We start from the raw sequence: 22,119 nt of genomic DNA, 5'->3' as shown, positions 1-22,119 counted from the left end.
TCCTGATCACATCACTACAACTAAATTAAACTAAGTGATGTTCATATTTTATATATGAACCCGTGTTAAGTACTGAGCATTCAAGTTTCTATTTTTAAAACTTTGGTTACGCTATGTGAAAGACTTAATTGCAGGTATGTAATTTTTGTTAATATTCTAGGAAGGTGATCTTTAGCCATTACGGAACCTATGTAAGAGACCTTCCTCTCAAGTATTGTGATTCATTGATATACATAATGCTATGGTACATACAGCTTACAAGCAACCTGCATTTAGTTTCCTTTAGTAACCTGTTATAACATATGAATACATTCAACATCGAATCGTCCAAGATTGAAAATAACAGTCCTTTATAGAAACAGTTTTTGATTTTCTTAAAACAATCATTGCAATCCTTTGACAATTTTCAAGTCTTCGTAAAACAAGTCACAAGGAGAATATTATTCAAGTATTACTGTCCAGTACAAAATTAAGAGTTTTGACTCTCAACTAGACTGTCATCAGTTAAAACCTTTTCAAACCATTCTGTTTAAAATGTCTACTATCAGAACATCTGTTGCAGAGTGAAAATCGTGCTTTACCAAAATTTTAATTATATTAAATATTAACTTGTCCTCTATTTGGATTGTAAATTTTAGACTTAATATTGCTATGGCTCAATAAAGGTAAGTCACTGAAATTCACGTGCAGAGGAAAAAACTTAAATCATTAGTGGAATATTTATACATGTTTGATCCGAAACAATTAAAATTACACCTATATATATTTTATAAGTGCATATAGCTGCATATATACATATATATATGCACTTATAAAATATATATAGGTGTAATTTTAATAATATATATATATATATATATATATATATTATATATATATATATATGCGTAAAATAATTAGTATTATTCAAAATACTTTGGGGTTTAAATTAGTGAAGTCAATACATTCTTTATTATTTAAGAGGAATGTGTCAAAGTTATAAAATCGTAATTCCAGATTATTAATTAACCCCATAGTAATATTACTTTTCATTGGTTAATAATTAGATGAATGTATTATAAATAAATTTATTTAGATTTCAATGTATACTTTATGACGTTGTTTGTGTAAGTATTTAAATTAGTGGCGGAAGAATTTTCTTTTTAATTATTTGGTGAGACTAATGCATCTGTAAAAGACTTTATTATCATCCATATTGTATTCTTAGTGGTTATCTATTTCTTGGTAACAAAGAAATCGTTTTTTCATATAATTATATAAAGTAGTGCAGTGGCATATCTAGATTTTTAGTTTGGAGAAAACTAAAACATGAACCCATAATTCAAGTGAAGCAGATTGATGATTTTTTTATTGGAATATATGTTAGGTATTGAAAAGTGTCGCATGCATAAATAAATTAGAAACATAACTTTAAGATTTTGATAGGAGTGACGGTGAAAAAGCCCCCTGGCACTTCAGTGTTTTTTACACGGAATGTTTCATGTATTTAGGACGTACCGTACTTTGTATGTTCTAACCTTTACACCACTTGTTAAGTTATGAACTGTTACATAACGCATCTTGAAAATTCTTGCCTTTATGTATCGGTACTGCACCGCACTGATAGTTAGGAAAGGAAAACGTCCAACGAGATAGTATCTACCCCGTAAACAGAATAGAATTTCAGAGGGTTAGATCACAAATATCCTAGAGAGCGATATATTGTATATAAAACTACACAAAACCTTTAATAGTTTCATGTGGACTAACAAAAATACTCTTATATTTATTTCATAAAACTGATTATTTTAGATTAAGCAGAACTGATATTCAGATCATACAAATAAAATCTGATTTATATCCCATATAACTTTGTTGTCTCATAATTACCGATGAAAACATTCTTGACATGACAACCAACATTAGTTGCAACTTTGTTTGGTGATAAACTGTACCAGATTGATTTATCAATGTTAAATCAATTTAAATTATGGTTCAAGACACGACTTTGATTACATATGAATACAGAAACTAAACAAATGGGAGATAATTGGGGGAAGTGTTTATTAAATGAAACTTTATATACTATTAATATAATAAATAATAGGTTATAAATTACGATATAACCAATTAAATGAAGCTAATAAATAAAGTAAATTGTTTACTTAAGCTGAAGCGTTGGAAGAGAGAATAATAGAGTATGATCATCTGTGACGTTCGAGATAAGATTGCTCTTACGTTGATGATCTAAAACCGAAAATAGATTCGAAGATGGGACCGTTTCGTTGTCCTAGAACAAGTATTCACTGGTCTATAAAGAACGGTAAATAGTGGGTGTTTGGCCTTGGCTGGTTGTACTGTTATATATGTTATCAATATGTACCTACAACATATCGTGTATACTATATGTACTATGTCATAAAATATACATTTCCATAACAGGCTGACGTCGTATGACCTTCAAAGCAATGTTTATTCCATCTATTATTACCAGTAAAATATTTTTTGGTTTGTCATATAATTAAGAACAGGAGACTGAACATAATAGACTAACGTCCAATACATATGATATATACATACATATATACATATATATACATATATACATACGTCCAATACATATGATAATACATATGATAAAATAGTAGGACGGTCTGCTACCTGAATTTAAATTATTACGTTCAAAAATAAAGTACATTTCTACACAAAGTGTACAATGCGAAATATTGCTAGTTTTGCTCCAAATCCATAGCAAATTATTTAGTTAGTAAGTCTAGAAGATAGAGCTTATACCTTTTGTAACTTATAACGAAGGCTAATGACCGCAATCATATTATCCTCTCATTTATTGAACTAACCCTTACAATCATAGCTTTATGTATTTAGTGTATTACACCTGGAGAGATAATGAGAGCACATATCCATCCTGATTAAACTGGATAGATTAGGAGATAAATCTAAATATCTACAGTGTGTTCTTTATACTATAATATATAGGGATATAAATAATATTCAATATAGCAAAAAACAATATTTATAGAATATTTTCTATAAATAACAATGACAAATTATAAGATAACTTATCATCAACCCATATGGGTATAAATTCAATAGACAGTTAGTGAAGCATACCCAGGTGTCCTATAACATGTACCGCTAGGATTTTGTAGATTAATGTTATAATTTTATACGTGAAGATTTGATTTTTATTTCCACTTCACCTTTACTTTTTGAAACATAATGTACATTTATTTGAACCTATTTTCACTCTTAAAAAATAATAATTTGGGATGAGCTCCTTCTCACCCCCAAAACAAAATAAAATATTGGATATGATGCTGCACACTATCAATCATGTTATGAACCTCCGTATTATTCTTAAGATCGTTTGAAATTCTCAAGTTTACAAATTTTTTTACCCAAAGAGTTCGATAACACTCTACCAACAATGTTTATCAAGTAGAACATTTGTTTAGTGTAACAGTCGTACTTACTACCTGATCAGAAAGACCAAACGGAGTTTCAATCTAAATACTGTTGAATGATAAGGCTGTTTGTAGAACGATAAGAGATAGTATTGAGTGGTATGCGATAACAGTAACGAAGCAGCTCACTACGCCAGTTTTCGTAGAGGAACATCTAGGTTAGTGTATTCTTCTCTGTTCAGTGACGTATAGGTTGTGTTTTAAAATGGTAAACAGGTACAGTGTCAGCTGATTTCCTGGTGACTGGTGTTATTGTTTATAGTTTTTGTTGTATTTATAAATAATTAAAAGAAATGGAGGTCAAGCAGAAAATTGATTCCTTAGTGAAAATGTTCTTACTTAGTAATGTGGTCCTAAAAGACGAAGAAGATTTCAAGAACAAGTTGTCTACCATAGTCACCGATGGAGTCGACAACCTCCAATACGTCGCGGACTTCGATGACACACTCACCAAACACACCGTAAATGGCAAAAAGACCTTCAACTCCTTCGAAATCTTCTGCAAAACGAAGACGCTGTCTCAGTCCTTTCTCGATCGAGGAACAGAACTGTTCGTTAATATGAAACCGTTGTTAAACAAACACGATCTGACCAAGGAAGAGCAACAACAAGTGGACGATGTGTTGGAGAAAATTATTGCTCTTATTGTGGGAGAGAAAGTGAACATCGAGGATGTGTACGAATGTGTAGATCAGGTGAACACCCCTCTCAAGGATGGATGTAGAGAGACACTTTCTCTTCTCGCCAGTCATCGAGTGCCAATCATCATAGTTTCTGCCGGCTCGGGTGACGTCATCAATTACCTGGTCAGAGGCTACGGAGCAAGAGTTGTCGCCAATTTCTATATATTTGATGAAGGTCGAATAACTGCCTATGTGAGGCCTTGGGTGGGGCTTTATAACAAAAACCAACGCGCGCTGCCCGTAGACGATGATAGACATAATATAGTGCTGTTGGGAGACCATACTTGGGACTCAAAAATGGCTGATAATGTTCCTAATGTAAAAACAATACTAAAAGTAGGATTCTTCTATGGTAATGATGAGATGAAGATGAGACGTTACCTCGAACATTACGATGTTCTTCTGTTGAATGACGAGTCCACTGATAAGATTAACGATATGTTCAGGTTAGTGGCAGGAATTTCGTAACGTTTTAATGTCTTATTTGTTGCAATTAATTATTGTTATAAGACTACACTATTTGTTTTCCAATATGTTATATAAGTTATTGTAAGATCGGCTTTGTAAGTGATACAATTATAAGGTGACTAAAATTACTGACATTACTTATCTTATACTTGTTATCTTGACACATTGCTATACTGATACTTAAACTGAGAAGAGACTGTTATATCTATATCATTAAACATGTTTCTTCCCATAGTTAAATCATTTTTCATTTTAGTCAATACTTTAATGTAACGTATTAATGTGGCTGCCCACTGCTTTCAGCATAAGTTTAAAATTAACAACAAGAATTTCAGAATTTAATTTTACGACATTAGAAAATAATTTAACTTTGTACCATGAATACCCCTATTAGTTTTATTTTTTAAATTAAAAGTTTTTTTAGAGAAATGTGTATTACGGTAGCAGAAAAACTTTCCCATTCTTGAAACTTATTAAACATTATTTAAGTGTGTTAATAACAAAAAGAATCATAATAATATCAATTATTAGTTTTTTATATATTTTTATATTCCGATTACATTGCTCTATCACTTCAATCTTCCAAAATAGATTAATGACGTTAAATGATTCCGCTTCTTGATTAAATATATACTTTTAAATTTGTTTCGATAGATTTTGTTCCTAGACGTCATCAGTTTGATTGTGGCTCTAAGTTATCACTTCATTTAAAAAGGCTGTACGTAATTGGCTAAAACAGTATTGATGTTAGCCTTGAGTTAATAAAACATAAAATCAAAGTCACACAGTTAAATAATGTACGGATGTTAAACTCCATTGCTAATCAAATGCAATAAACATTTACATTAAGTTGTTCTAATTTTAGTTTAAGCTTTTAAGTGTTTACTATTGGAAGAGGACCGCAGATTCCATTTAAGAATCATAACAGCTTAATGGTTATAGTACATAATTATTACAAACAGCATAAACCATAAGGCTAAATATATTACACTGTTTTGTTATTTAATCAATTATCCAATGTTTGCACAAATTACATTATGTAGACAGAAAATATGTGTCAGTGAAACATTATAGTTGTAATATGACAACATCTGCATTTTCATTGTCAATACCAATAGCATAAACTAAGCAATAATTGACTAAAAAGTATATTAATGTTTTTTAAAGTTTTACCTTAAAATCTACAGTTGTAGGGAATGAATATATGTTTAAACTTTATTTCATTTATAAATATAACATGCTATTATAATACTTATATAGTTTCTTCAAATCACGGAGAAAAAGGATACGAAGTGACCTACCTACCTAGAAGTGTCTAGGTCCATTTATAACAGTACAACAGGTATCAGTAACAGGTTTGAATTTTTAGAATTTTGCATTGAGCTACTAAGCCATAAAGGTTCCTAAATATTTTCAAATCATATAAAATCTTTTTAATTAGCAAGGCTCATTTTGGTTAATTATTTTTTCAATAATGTACTTATTAATTATATTGATAAATTCACTCTAGATTAAAATTAAAAGAATTTTTATCTGGATCAGCTGTCTTGATAGTGTTTAGGGTAATGTTTTGTTTGGATTGATGTGGGTTTTTGTAAGTTATTTAGAATATAACGTATTTTTAGTACTATAATTGCAGGACTTTTATATTCTAGTTGTCAATATGTATGATAATATTACTAGGTATTAAACAATTTATTTTTTAATGTCCTCATTGTATTAATATAAAAAATTAAATTTGGAGTCAGTATTAATGTACCAACTTACGTGTTTACTCAAGCTTAGATAGTATTTGATCATTGCCTATCTATTTAATTATTTAATAATTTTCATTATTGTGTTTGAATTATTTATAATTTTTTATTCAAACCTATGCAAGAAAATACAAACATATTTAGACTTTCGTGCAATACGAAATTTGATTTATGATATCTAAAGCAAACGTCTAGGCCCAGTTATAGTATAAAAATGTTTATTACTGGCGATTTCCTTACTAAAATTCAGCTGATAGAATAAAATTTCAACTAATATAAAAAACTTGATATTGTATTATGTTTAAGGTTATATATTTAGGTAGTTACAATTAAACTCCCTTTATTTAAACTAAACTATTCATAGACACTAATTTCTAAGTTTTAAAAATATATCTATATATAAAACTTACATATAGATACATTTATCACATATTATCATTACTAAGCCAAGGCCTACTAATTAGGTTATCAAATAACATGGTTTCAATTCTATATTGTTTGTAAATAATAATTAATAAACGTTTCTCGTCCATTGAGCTGCTATCTTTCTTTTTCCTAAAATCTATTACTACATGCTAAACATTGGAATTATTAAGTAATAAAATCTCTTTACAATACCATAGTTGTAAAACTGTTACCTAATATAAATTTCGTCCAAGTTTCCTTAAAAACTACTTTAATTAAACGTGCAATAAGCCAAATGTGTTTTGAAGGTTTAATGCACACAAAAATAAGCCCACCAACTACTATATGGAATATCACTTTAGATGTTGGTGCATCTGGTATATTTATTAGGTTGTTTATACGCCTAAAGCCTCATGGGTTAGTAGATAGTTAATATAATTACTACGTGTCACAGTTCACAGTTCAAAAATCCTTTATTTCCCTTAACATTTACAAAAAATTTTTATTTCCGAGTTTTTGGCACAGCACGCGTGGATAAAAGTTTTAATATATTTTATGTTATGAAACATTTATTACAGTAAATCCTTGGTTCATTCCCACAGTCTGATATGAGGCCCCGATATACATAGTGACATATCTAATAGTGCCTTCAACCCAGGAAGTATAAAGCTGTTTGAGTTTTTCAAACACCTTTATTATCATGCTTGCTTTTGTGTCAGTTGGATAGTCTCTCTCCAACCAAACATACTGGCCAAACCACATGGAATATACAGCTTCTTATCCGATCACCAAGTCAAGTACTTTGACGGGTTACCTCTTGAGAACACCACGTACTGACTTTTTTCTTTTTCTTTTTTGATAGTTAAATATATTTTCTCCATATATATAATCTTATATTATTTTATTATAGTATGTATAATGGCTAGGAACTTAATTTTTGAAAAACCATCTTATCCTGATAGCGGATAAAATGGGTATTTTAAGGTTGATGTCTGTATGAGGAGAGACTATTACAGGGTATTAGAAACCTTTCTGACGAAGGTTAGCCTAACAACCCCTCTATTAGGAAGCCGCAATGCCTAAGCAGTGACTAACTCCAAAATCGCTATGGCTATAAATTCAGATTAAATATAGAGGTACTTCAAAGATCAAGCTTTTCAATTCACATCTATTCTTTAATGGATGATGACTTTTAATGGATGGTACCATACGCTGTATAACTGCAGTACAAAATTTAACACTCGTTAAGAAAAATTAATGACAAGTCTCATTCTACGAGACTTCAATAAGCTCTTCTTCTAAACTTCGTCCCACAGCTTAAAGGATTTCCCTAGTGGTGTATGGGATTTAGCTACTGCTTAGGCTGCTTCAGTTAAACTGTTCTTGAGAATAATATTACTTTAAAATTATTCATTAGTAGGAATTTTCGCAATAAGCACTATACAAAAAATGTATCATAAATGTTACATTAATAACACCATAAATATTTGTTTTATAAGTTGTTGAGAACAGACCTCCATAAATACTTCTTAACGTTAGAATTCTGTGAAAAAACTTCACCTCAGTGGAATAAATTGGCGAGCTGCTGAGGCAGTCACCTGAAGGGAAGTGAATTCTCAGCATTATTTGCGATACATTTGCAGCTAAACTGTTTAGTCAGCGCCAATCAAAAATCATCGTACATCAGCGGTTGTCATCACTTCTTTCGTCCCATTTAGGCACATAAGTAAAACTAATTAATCTTAGTAAAAACATTCATAACTTATTAAATATATTGTTTCAATAACAATACTTGTATAGAGACTTAGTACGATTGTATAGTAATTTAAATGTGTTTTCATCCATTCTACACGTTCAGGTACTACACATGTTCTTCCATTCTACATGTTCTTTCTACGAATAAAAATACCGCTATTAAAAATAAACGTTAAAAGATGTTTTAAATATTACAACTATAAAAATACATTCATATGGTAAATGTTTTATGTTAACATGAAATTTTTAATTACATATACATCATTTTACACGTTTTGAAAGTTATCTTCTAAACTATGTATTTAACAAATTAAGTGAAAATTTATTTTAATAAAATTTAAAAACTCATACATTTTTCACAATGATTTTCTATAATAATTAATATGATGGTACTAAAACTTTATCCATCAAATAAACCGATAGTAATGTAATATGCAGCAACCCATACTTTTCATAAAAAAATTGTCTAAATGTCAAAAAGTACATTTTTAATTATTTTAGTTTATGGTCCGGTTAGACAAGTATAAGAAAATCAATATAATATAAACCAGAATTTCAATTCAATGTCTAAGTAATGGGGTTTTTAGCGAGAAACAAGTTTCGTTCAGTAGATTTACGTTTACTGAAAGTAGTTCTAGAAGCAAACGTCTTACAAATTCACAATTTACACTAATGCTCTAGAATCCTTAACTGCAATTTTTAAATATTCCATGGAATCTTGCTGGGCACTAAACATATGTTTACATTGGTCTTGTAGTTAACCGTGATGGCAACGATAAAATTTCAGAATAAATATATAAATGTGCCATCAAACTGAATACATTCAAATATAATTTTAACATATAACATCGTAATACATGTAGCAGAAGTTTTAAATATAAAGGCTTTAACATTTATGTTGTACAGGTGAAATATTGTATAGTATAAAACCGAACTACGAGGTCTTCCCCCACCCACCCACACCCATTGTTTGAGAATTTAACAGAATTTGCATAGGTTAAATCCACGAACATTTCCAAACATAAGGAGAAAGAGAATTCATAACTTGAAGTGCTTTATATTTTCCGGACATATTGCCAATTCTGAAAAATTTTTATCATTACTTTTCGTGGTTAAATATTAAACTTACATATCAGTACCATAAAACTATAAATCTGAGACATGAACATACGTTAAAATATGACTGACACATTCATAACCTCACTTTTGCATTAATCCTTATTTAATTTTTACGGTAAGAGATTTCCGGCAGCAGCGGTATTTGAAGAAAGATGATTAAATGTCATATCAGACTGTGAGTGATGCTTGGCCTCAGAAAAATATCTGCCGCTAATCTCTTTCCCAAGAAAGGACATTAGCGGATTAATGGCCGCATGTTCCGAACAAGGTATTGATGTCAGTTTCTTCCGAGATCTATCACAAACGTTTTAGGCCGTTGACTATTTCTCACACTTTATAATGCAATTGTCAAGAACACATGAACTGGAAAAGTACGTAATTACAAGCAAAAGTCACACTGTATATCATACCTTATTGTTATTTGAGTAAATATAACCGGTAATGTAAGAAGAAATGTTTAACGTGAGTACACTACTTATATAACACGTGACACAGCATATGTATATTAAAAATATTTCAATCTTCGATTTTCTATAAAGGTATCATTAACATACGCTGTAAGTATATCAGACATGTCAACATATTCAAATGTACGTATATTTGAATTGGTTTGAGTTCATTTATACTTGATCAGAGCCAAGAGGAAAATTTGCATTGTTAAAGCACCTGCTTTGTACGATAAAGAAAATCTGCCCTAAAGAATACGATTATCATCTGCGCTAGTTTTGATAGACGTCACGGTGAAAGGAAATCTAAAGGGTTACATATATGAAATAATACTTTTATATTATACTTTTTTTAGCATATCACATTGAAAACCAACTACAAGAGATAAATTATGGTTAAATCAGTGTCTGCTAACTATATGGGTACCCTTCAAACTGCAGACTTTCATTTGTCTAGTTGTCTGAAGTTAATATAACAGTTATTATGTGTCTGATAAACGGGTTTAATTTAATAAACTATGAAATAAAGAATCTGAGAAAACACAATAACCTTCATATTACTTTACCTTTATTTAAACCATCCACTGGTGAAATCCAAAAACTAGCGTGGTACAACTTATTACAATCTATTTTTTCTTACTCCGTCTATTTCAATAAGAAACCAGTTTGTCATACACGTTTGTAAAGAACCAATTTTGGTGTAGGTTTTTTATAATGCTGCTTTTGTTAATTTTTGCATGAAATTGCAATTAATTTGTAATGCTATAAACGAATTTGTATTGTTTTGATAATGATTGCCATTGTTTAACATAATAACTAATTTTTTTATACCACACAGCCATGAGGCTCGATCTAGGAAAAATTAATATAAATTGTGTGCATGCTAGTCGAACCTTCAACAATTTATACTACTTTGTAAAGGGGCTGATCGTTAGCGAAGATTAACACTCGTGGAGATAGAAAAATTAGGATATATGTGTGTCTGCCGCATGATATGTATATGTATGAAGCTTCATTTATGTATGTTGAACACTGAGTGAGATTGTGGTGTCTGTCATTCCATGGGATTTGGCTGAGCGTTAGCTAATATTTTTACATTGTTTTACGGGTAACCATAACGACATGACAATAAATATATGATAGGAGGATAAATAAATGTTTGAACAAACTCAATATATTCCTAAGATAATGTAACATGCAGCCTCATCATTAAAATAGATAAATCATATATTTATATTGACTTCGTACATAACTTCATTATTTAAAGACATACAAATCTAGTTTTAGGAACAAAGGTATTAAGGTACCATGTGGTAAGATATTTCGAAACAAACTTTATTTGCAGACTTTACAATTTGCGTGAAAATTAATTTTCACATTAACAATAAGTTCTATAACGTTGTATGTTACATTATGGAATTTGGATCAGCTTTGTTAAAGCCTATCACTCAGTAGGTTGACACAATAACTCTTCTTTTGTTTTTCGGGGATTTAAAAGTTGCTGTGCCGTATCATTTTCTTTCATCTATCTGTCAGTAATGTAGCTATAGACCTTATCAAAGTCTATGTTTTTTTTTTATCTCTCATTTAAGCCTCAGCTTCAGCTATACCGGCTTCGAAGTGCACTGGGATTTTGTTATTATTAAATTTTGTTGCCCTCCCCGGGGTTTGAACCCGTGATCTTTCATTTAGAGAGCCGAGACTATAACCACTAGTCTACGGAGGAGGACTATCAAAGTCTGTTACGCGACGCGCATAGGTGTGACGTACTCATACCTTGTAGTATTATTACATCTTACTAAAAACTTACAGGCTTTTCAGCATTGATGTCAGTAATAAAACCACTCGTACCGTGACAGATTTGAACTATTGGATTGATCCAATTCTTCCAATAGAAGTAACGGACGAGGCAGTGTCAGTCATGAATTCTCGGTAAGTATTTAGTGGTTAGTCAAAATAAAATGTTTTTAAATTCTTTTAATTGTTTAATGTTTCACAGCTATAGAGTGACATGATCGTAATGGATCTTAAAGACTTGCAAGCTAATATTTGGTGTGGATAGAATATGGTCAGTTATTTTCCCGATACACCGGTATACTTTTCCATTCATTCCATTATATGTGAAATTTGTAATAGTAATTTATCGGAATTTTGAAATGCAAAAAAACATTTTAGATGCAATATTTCAAAAAGATATTCGGTATAGTAAATAAAACTGCAACAGGATTGAAAAATGTCTTGAAAAGCTTTAAAATAAACCCTTTTGGGAGTGCCGATAGCCGAGCGGTCTAAGACGTTGGCCTTTCAGTCTGAGTTAGAGATAGCGCAGGTTCGAATCCTGTCTATGACCCTTGAACTTTTTATCAGTACCATCGACCTATTACTGTATCGACTCTCCCCTTATTCTGTTTGTTAAGATCCTCGCACAGGCCGGTGGCCCATGGGGACGGACAGAGTAAGCCTTAAAAGGAAATCGGCTTCTCCTTTATTAAAAAAAAGAAAACAGTCAGTACGCGCTGTATAGGCTGGTTTTTGTCGATATCGATAAAGCAACGTTTCCTATGTAATAATGAAATCAATTTTTAGGGGTGCTAATTATATTGAGGGTCGAATCGGAGGGTATCAAAAGGATTTTAATTAAAGTGAATAGTAATCTTTTCTCAGAATATTTTTTCTTTAGTTTTATACAATTGAGACTGACACACACATAGATAATACTTATATAATCTAATAGAGAAAGTGAGTCACCAAAAGATCATGTTTATATTCTGCTGACTCTGATTTCATATTCACTTACGTGTGATGGTTGGTTTTAATTGTATCATGTTAAGATTAATGTGGCATGAAAAAAATATGATCATTAGGCAATCTCCCATTTTGAACTGAACCAAAATTATATTGGCTAACGATCGATTTATTCCTTAGGAATTTTTTCACATCTCTAGAAAAGGCAGGATGTGTATTATACAATGCAAATTGACTCTCAGCCTGATCTCTAAGTGGCGATCTCTCAGTTGCACTGAAGAAAGCACTGCTCGTTGTTAAAACCGCACTGGAATCACGTAATTCCTTCCCAAATCCTTTTCTAGTCGTATAAACAGTAGTTACTTATTTACGAATATAAATAAAATGTGTTAAGATTATACCATTTATTTGCAATTTATTTTTGTAAATTTTAATATCTTTAAAGAAACAAAAAGTTACAGTTAAAGCATTTTCAAAAATTGAATCTTTGGAAATGTGAAAGAACAAAAATACGACTCAAAAAGGCTAACAAGCAAAAACGCTCGGAATATGGCTTTGGCCATCAATCTCTGGTTTTTGTCCTGTGTCATTAAGGAACATTACCTTCGCGTTAAAACAAACATGGCCACCAGCTGGACATTAAATAAGTTTGCTCATAATGGGTATATCAGTCTATTATCCATTATTGTCGGTAATATATATATATATATATATATATATATATATATATGTGTGATATATATATATATATATATATATATATATATATATATTGATTACTTGCAAATGTGATCATTTGCCAAAAATCATGTACCATTCTTATCTTAATTTATTTTAGCAGCCAAGCAAATATTATTTTAAGAGACTGTATTATTTAGTGGTATTACAATAAAATGTAAGAATATTTATAAACTAAACTCATACATTTTAAAGGAAATTGTGAAACCATATAGTATTGTACTGGTTTGAATGTGTTACAATATAAATATGTCTACGTAAATTGGTTTCTTATAAGAATATATTATACATTTTTTCTAAGAAACACAACAAGTACCTCTTAAAATCGTATCATATTCAATCTAATCGTCCGCGTTACAAAACTTGATAAAAAAGATTCTAGAGAGATTAAACTTAGTAAATAGGCAAATTTGTCTTAATTTAGAGAATAAATCTTTTTATTATTTCGTTAAAAGGACAGCGAAGCTTCCATAATCGAGATAGAAGTTGCAATAAGGTCGGTTAAAAAATAAATTGTATTCTATCAGGTCTTTCAACAATTCATTTTGTCTTAATGGCTTCACTCACATCATTCTTATGCTTTAATATTAACTAAACAGCGCCTGTGGATATTTGTAAAGTATAATACAAACAATACTATTTTAGTTACACAAATTTTATAACGATTAAAAATATTATCAGTTGAGAGGCATTATCTGTTTTTATGTATTCGTTCTGTTTCCGGCTTGTGCAAGTTTATATTCATAACGGTTGGGCACGCTTATAAGTCTGACACATTTTATTGAAAGTACCGTTAAAAATTATAGCAAGAATTTAAAAGTAGTTTGTTAATTTTTATATCCGTAATGGACTTTTTATTTTATAAAAAAACTATGAAACAGGATCCATTTTGTTAGTATTAAAGAAAATATTTTTTTTCTTTTATATATACCCACATGTATGCAAAGTATGGTATCTGTAGCCTTGCCAGATCTAAAGATATTAAAAAAATTTAAAATGGCGGCTAGCGCCTACAAAATTACATTTCTCGACCTCTACTTATTTATTTTTATATTATGACTATTATCAGCCACACAGGTCTGTACCCCCCTTTTCTGTACAGACTGTATATAAGCGTATCCAAAATGTAATATGTTAATTGCCCCGCCTGTTACAATACTGTCAACTTATTAAAAATCAAAATAAATTAATACTAACTTGCATTTGAAAATTAGTTACGTGCTTGTACACATACATACATACTTACTTACACATCCATAATCACTATAATTTCTGTTTTATTTTTTAACATTAGTTAAACTTAAACTACTAAACTGGCACAAAGAACGGTGATAACGATGAAGATAAGAGAAAACAGGCACTAACCACCCTGCCTTGCAGTTCATTTCCACTACAAATTGTGAGGGTTTATCCGCTAATATAAGTCAGCACAAAGCCTGTCTGGTTTACTGCCTTCATCGAATTACTGCAGTAAAACGAAGAACAACAACGTTCAATTTCCTAGGGTTTTTATTTCATCAATTTTCCCTTTACGAGTACTTTGTGGACAAAAGCATGGATTTCTACCAGTGACAATAAACTGTGTTATTATATTCCAAAATTGACCTCTAATCGAAGTCTTGTTTTCTAAAATTTACCATGTTTTATATTAAAAAGTGCTGGATTGCTTCACTTTAAGGTGTAATAATCGATTTTTGGTTTAGAAAATAGTTCATAAGAACTAAAAAATAGAAAACATTTGATAATATTCATTCTAAAAAACTTCCCTATATAAAGTAAACTTGCCTACCTTAATTGCCTTTAAATTCACATGAGGTGAGCAAACAGAATTCTTTCCTCTTTTTGCATTCATGGAATATATCCATAAGTGCTATGAATCTTATAAATAAAAATGAAACGCAAAATGTTGTGCTAAGTTGTAATCTCTAAAACGGATAGACCAATTTTTTAATATCCGTTACTTTCCGAGAAAGATTCTGGAATATTATGGAATTTGAAAAAATTACATTTGCTTATTATCCAAATTTTAGTGACGCATAACAGCTGTTAAAACTTTAACTTTAAGTTCGGCAGAGGTTGAAAGTTGTGTTCACATTTAAATTTTCTAACAGAGATAAATTTAATTTAAAGTAGTTTAAACGTGTACTCCAGATTGCGCCAGTGACGAATTTAAAAACATTTATTACATTGTAAATACTATATAAACGCTGTAATAAACCAACTGTAATGAAAAAAGCAGTTAAGTTTTATGTTACTCGTAACTGACTTCCTTGAAATTGTGAAATGGCATTTTACAGTGGTGGAGGGTAGAGAAATAAACACGTTTGTGCCCCAACGATCCATTCTTTTGCAGACTGCAGTCTGAGAGCTATTTCCAGGTATATTAACGAGTAGCTGGGGGTTTGTATATCCGGAGCCGTTGGTTGTGGTTGAGGAGGGTTATTCCCTTCCCCCGGAAAAGTGCTGTGCCCTAATTGCCGGAGCGAATGACATATGAACCGGCGAATCATTAAAATCTTTGAGCACCTGGAGCAGCAGATCACCGAGCGCACCTACACAGCGAAAGGTGCCATATCACCACAACCTCATCACCGACCACCCCGTCAACAAGCAGACTACCCTGGTCAAATACCACATCGATGAGCTGTGTGCCAGGTGTAAAGAATCCGTAATAATGGAAGGTCGGGACTCAAAAATGGCGTGAAGATGTTTGTTGTCCTTCACTTTGATACTTAAGTTTTGTTAAGATTTTGTCTTTCATTTGAGCTTAAATGGCTACTTAATGAATGTTGTGAGGAAATTTTGAACGACCTTAAAGTAACGAAATCATATAGGTCGTTTTTATACCAAACAATTATATTTTGATTGCTTCAGAAACAAAACTTGAAGAACATAGTTAGAAAGGAGCCTAGGGAAAATCACAAAAATGTGGGACAATTTCAAACTTTTTGGTAAATACCAATATTTTCAATGCTCTTGCAGCACCTAAAGATATAAATATATAACAAAGATGTTTAGTTGATTTTTTATTGACATAAAAGGCAACTTACAGGCGCTATTACAATTCTTTTATGAACAAATTTTCACCTTATGCTTTCATTCCAACCTATTTTGTGCCTACTTATGTTAGATATATACCATGGGTCTCCGCCATATTACGTCCTAAGGATTTAACTAAGAAGTACGTGTATTGGTACAAAGCGTCAGGTAACAACTAGTTTCATATAAAAATATTTTTAAACCCAAAATCGGTCGCACTCCCTAACAGACGATTTTTAGCAGAGACATGAATGAATGAATGAATGAGCAACTTCTATCAGCAGCGTGAGTCACGCGGAAGGCAACTATTAAGACTAAGCCCCGTATAGTAAAGCAGTCTATGTACTATCAGTGACCGAAGCCTTTCAATCAAAGTCCGAAATGTTTAAATCGATCCAGACAGTTCACAAATATTTGGTGTTTATTAAATATAGACAACAAATATTTGACTACACGACAAATAATATCTCTTATCGGTTCTAAATTGGTTCCAATTACGTTCGTTTTCATACAGTTTTAAATAAGAATTTTAAAACAACTATCAGTTTGAATTCAGTTTCTTTATTAACAATTCACGTTACATAGTTATTGTAACATGTTGTATCATCTCTAAATTACTTCAATATAAAAACTTATTACCACTAATTTTAATTGTGTGAATATTTACATATTTAAAATTTAAATTTCACTTCAAATAAATCTGTTAATCAGTTTAAGTAACTTTTCGGTAATTTAATGATTCAAAGTTTGTCAACAAACACTACAAATGTTATATTTTGAAGTAACATTATAATATTATGCTTATTTAATTTAATCTAAACGTGTTTTAAATTAGCAACGTAGGAGGAGACCACAGAACATGTATCGAAACAAGCTTCGCTGATGTTGTATGCAAAATTACAAGTATTGTAGCTGAGACTTTATTGTTATTATCGCTTTTTCCCATCAGACCAATGTAAAAATTGTCACTAGCGCTCAGACAACACCTATGTACATAGAGCATTATCGAACTCGATTTTGTCTATATAGAGATGAAACTTCATGCAAATTGGTAGTCTATAAGTCGGTTCGTTTTCATATATCGAGTGGATAGACAGACAGATGATATAAAATGTGTTCCCAGTACCTCGAGTGATACATTTCCATAACGCTTAGGCGATTGCCATAATAAAAAACTTGACATTATGAGATTTTTAAATTACACACATAGTTGGTAGAGGTTTTAACTAAAAAATAATACAGAGTGAATATCTTAATTTGGAAAGAGATTTCACAGTTAAACCTAGAATTTTACATTTTATCCAGAGAACGTGACGTGTGGAAAATCTCGAGTATTTGTTTACGCAGCGATAGCACCCAGACCGGCAGTCAGGTGGAACTGTGTTATCCGCAGGTGTAGCGTCCACAAATGTCGACCTCCAGCGTCCAATATTTTAATATTTACAATGGCAAAAAATATCACAGGATTTGTAAAAAAACTGTATATTACAAACATGCATTTTTCCATGTGTTTACAGCTATTTGTGTAAATCGTCATTAAGAGTTGTACTTGATAGATATACCATTTCAATCACTGGACACTGTTACAATATTCTAGAAAACTACTATTAATGTATTCTTATTCATAATACATCGATGTCAAACTTTATTCTTTATGAAGAGATTTTAAACTCTTACAAAGTAAACTCTCAGAAATGAAAACAAATACGAAATTAAACTATTTATAAAAATACATTAGGCACTATACATTTATTTTGAATGTGCTGGTTGTCATGAAATTTTACAGTACAGTAATTTTAAACACCCATCGTTCCGAAAGAAGATAATTTTTTTAAAGAGGGGCCCGTTCTCTTTTAAGCCCAATTCTACCCATCTTTATGAGCCACTAATGGACTGTTTGCGAGGATCTTATCAAACAGATTAACGTGAAGACTCAGTTCAGTACTAGATCGATGGTAAACATCTTTACCAATGTAAACATTATGTACCAATGTAAATATCTTTACCAATTTAAACATTTTTACCAATGTAAATATCTTTCCCAATGTAAACATCTTTCCCAATGTAATCATCTCTTTAAATGTAAACATCTTTACCAATGTAAACATCTTTACCAATGTAAATATCTTTCCCAATGTAAACATCTTTACCAATGTAAACATCTTTACCGATGTAAACATCTTTACCGATGTAAACATCTTTACCGATGTAAACAATCTTTACCAATGTAAACATCTTTGCCAATGTAAACATCTCTTTCCCTTTATAAATGATGGAAGATTACGTAATTTTGTTTGACAATCGAATGTTAATACAGATGATTTGAACAGGATGAATTATAAAATAGTGTTACGTTTTCTTATGGAAGATTAATTACTAGACTATGACATATCAAAAAGTCTTTCTTCAAACGTAATGAAACGTGTCGTTCAGCACTTGTCTCAACACCATTTTCCACGCTCGGATTCTCGCCTCGAAAAAGGTCACTTTTGAGGCAAGTAATGCATTGTACTATATTCACAACTAAAGCAAGCTTATTTAGAATTTTTTTTTTATATTTTATTGTGTATATTATTCACAGAAACCAACGGAACATTTTAAATAAAGTTACCTGAATAATCAGGAAAATATAACAAAATGTACTAAAACGAATATAATAAATTGCTGCAAGCATTTCAGAGCCAATTTACGTTGTATACATTACAAAATAAATTATCAAACCCTCAAAACATGGCAATATATAATCTATAAATTGTATTAAACCGAGAAAGCATAAATTACAAACATATAACACACGATGGATGGATAACCAATACTACATTTCAAAACTATATTATATTGGCTAACAACGCCAATTTTAGATATATGCTTCACTGGCATGTAAAATGTAAAAGCTGCAGATTGATCTTACTTTAAATATATTAAAGCATAATATATTCCCTTTTTGTTACTTAAGTTGGATATCTTAAATGTGAGTCATAAAGTCTACCCACCAAGTCATCAGGTGACGATATTAATTGTTAATAAGTTACATGTTAAAATCTCACTATTCTGCGATTTCTTCGGTGTCATCATTGTTACAATAAGACTAATGTAAAAATGTTTGTTACCGCCCAACTAAACTAAAAAGAGTGGCATTCGCCACCATCGAACTTAGTGTTACTAATATTAACTTAATATTAATAATACTAACATTAAAACTAAAAGTATAACATAAATAAATAACTAAAACATTTAAAATATAAATTGAATGTGTCAGTTTTTTATCGAGATACCGTGCGGACAGACAGGATTGGTCTACAATTAGCCACTAGGTACACTCAATTCAGATAAGTATAATAAAATGTAAAAGCAAAATAATTAATAAGTTGTTGGTATGCTAGTGGTATAGTTAAAAGTTGGATACTAAATACCTTGAGTTTTCTATTCCATTATACCACATAATTATACTCTTAGAGTTGTGAAAATATGATAAGGAGAGAATAGAATGGTCGAGTGGAATCGTGGAGGCGTTGCGTTGAGTTTTCAGAAGAGACCCAAAAGCAGGATTTGTGGAAATGAAGAGATCACTAATGATTTTATAATTAATGAAGTGCTCCGGAACGTTGTCAGAGGCTGAAGAGATAATGGGGTAGGACTGTTCGTTAGGAAAGAAGAAAAATTGGGAAATTGTCCAATATGGTTGAGAGCATTTTATTTTCTTGTAGAAATATATGTAGTGTAAATATTAACAATATTTTATTAATAGTGTAACCTCCCAAAGTGTTTAACAGGCTGTATTTACCTCAAAATAGCCTGCACATGATGATGGTTATCCCAAAATTGACATAGTTTACTAAAAATAATGAGTGTTCAATGTGTACTAATAATTTACTAGAATTCTCCAATTTACTTTACTTTTATTTCAGTTATATGGGTCTGATGGTGTGTTCATTGAACAGGAAAGGCCTCACAAAAATAAAATTTCTTTTTTATTAGATAGTTTGTTCCCTAATTGAGCATTAGATTCCAATAAGAATAAGGTGGTAGAATGTATTTGTAATTTGTTTTCTTTTTTATTCTTTAGTTGTCAGCCTACAAAATCCTTGAGAAGTGTTCATTATTTCAGCAATCCAGTTTAGTATTCTAGCTCTTAAAAACAGAATATATGAGCTATGAACTTAAGAAAGACAAAATTGTTAATTACAATCAAATATTGGCACTGATCATTGAACACTGCATGAATAACTTACATGTGTATTTTATGTAAAAAATCTCAGCTTGTTTAAAAATGTTTATTCGACTATTTCCTCGTTGGATAAATGGTTACTTGTAAAATAAAATATATTTGCTAACGCTCAGCCAAATCCCAGTGGCATGAATCTCATTGAACTTAATATCAAATACATATATAAATGACGCTTCTTGCAAAGTAAGGTAGGCAAGGAGTAATGAAATTTCCCACCTCTTTGGGTGTGGGAAATTGTATTCCAGTATTTGATTACAAATGTTAATTGAAGCCCACATCTAGCCTACTTGCTGCTGTCAGCAGTTCAGTATTTACTGCATTTTTCCGTTACATATTGCCAGCTCAGCTGTTATAATTTACAGACTTGTGTAAGTCTGTGTCCCTGCGTCTTGACTGCATTGTATTCCAGTATTTCATTACAAATGTTAACTGAAGCCTACATTTAGCCTACTTGCTCCTGTCAGCAGTTCAATATTTACTGCATGTTTCCGTTACATATTGTCAGCTCAGCTGTTATAATTTACGGCTAACACTGCCGGGCTGTAACAACGGTGTAAGTCTGTATCCCTGCGCTTTTACTACAATGTATTCCAGTATTTGATTACAAATGTTAACTGAAGCCTACATCTAGCCTACTTGCTGCTGTCAGCAGTTCAGTATTTACGACATATATCCGTGTTATATTGCCAGCTCAACTGTTATAACACCTCACACTGCCGGTTGGAACTACGGTGTTGGTCTGTGCCCCTTCGGTTTTATTGTAGTCATATAGTTTTCAAATACACACTTCACTTTATTAGTAGAGTGCAATGCCGCAAATCCCACCTCAAAGTATTTACTGTTTAAAACATTACGCTGGTTTAAAGTTTGAAACATCTGAAATATAGGTCCTGTTCTAAATGGTTCAGTATTCTTGTCTTGGCTCAAGTTGTGAAAGTTAAACTTAGTAAATGAATACTGGGCTCAAGACATAGTAAAAAGGTAGTAGATACCCAATGGAGAATGGTCTACAAGAAGTTTTTTCCGTATAAACATGTATATTAATAATAATGACAGCCCCTCTACTAAACAACCCCTTTATAAAAACAAACTTTTATAAAAAGGGGTTCTTTAGAAGAGTTTAATTCTAAAGTTAAAAACCTGGTATCAGTTATTATAATAGAAAAGTCTTATTTTTCAGATTGCACTTTGAACTTCACTTGATGTACATTTAAAAGAATGTCCACATTGGGCTATTGGGCTATGTTTACGTTGAAAGTTTTTTTGCCACACTTC

The 22,119-nt window shown here is 31.2% G+C and overlaps 1 protein-coding gene across 1 annotated transcript; it reads left to right on the top strand.

The window, feature by feature from the left end:
- The first annotated feature begins 3,757 nt into the window (after positions 1-3,757).
- Positions 3,758-16,281, top strand: LOC124365354 (cytosolic 5'-nucleotidase 3-like). The gene is made up of 3 exons (XM_046821330.1): positions 3,758-4,593; positions 11,907-12,026; positions 16,113-16,281. Exons 1-3 carry the CDS (start codon positions 3,758-3,760, stop codon positions 16,279-16,281), a joined length of 1,125 nt encoding a protein of 374 aa, XP_046677286.1.
- The last annotated feature ends 5,838 nt before the right edge of the window (positions 16,282-22,119 follow it).

This window comes from Homalodisca vitripennis, chromosome 6 (genome assembly GCF_021130785.1).
Source record: "Homalodisca vitripennis isolate AUS2020 chromosome 6, UT_GWSS_2.1, whole genome shotgun sequence".
NCBI lineage: Eukaryota > Metazoa > Arthropoda > Insecta > Hemiptera > Cicadellidae > Homalodisca > Homalodisca vitripennis.
This window is presented reverse-complemented; position numbering and strand designations above follow the sequence as displayed.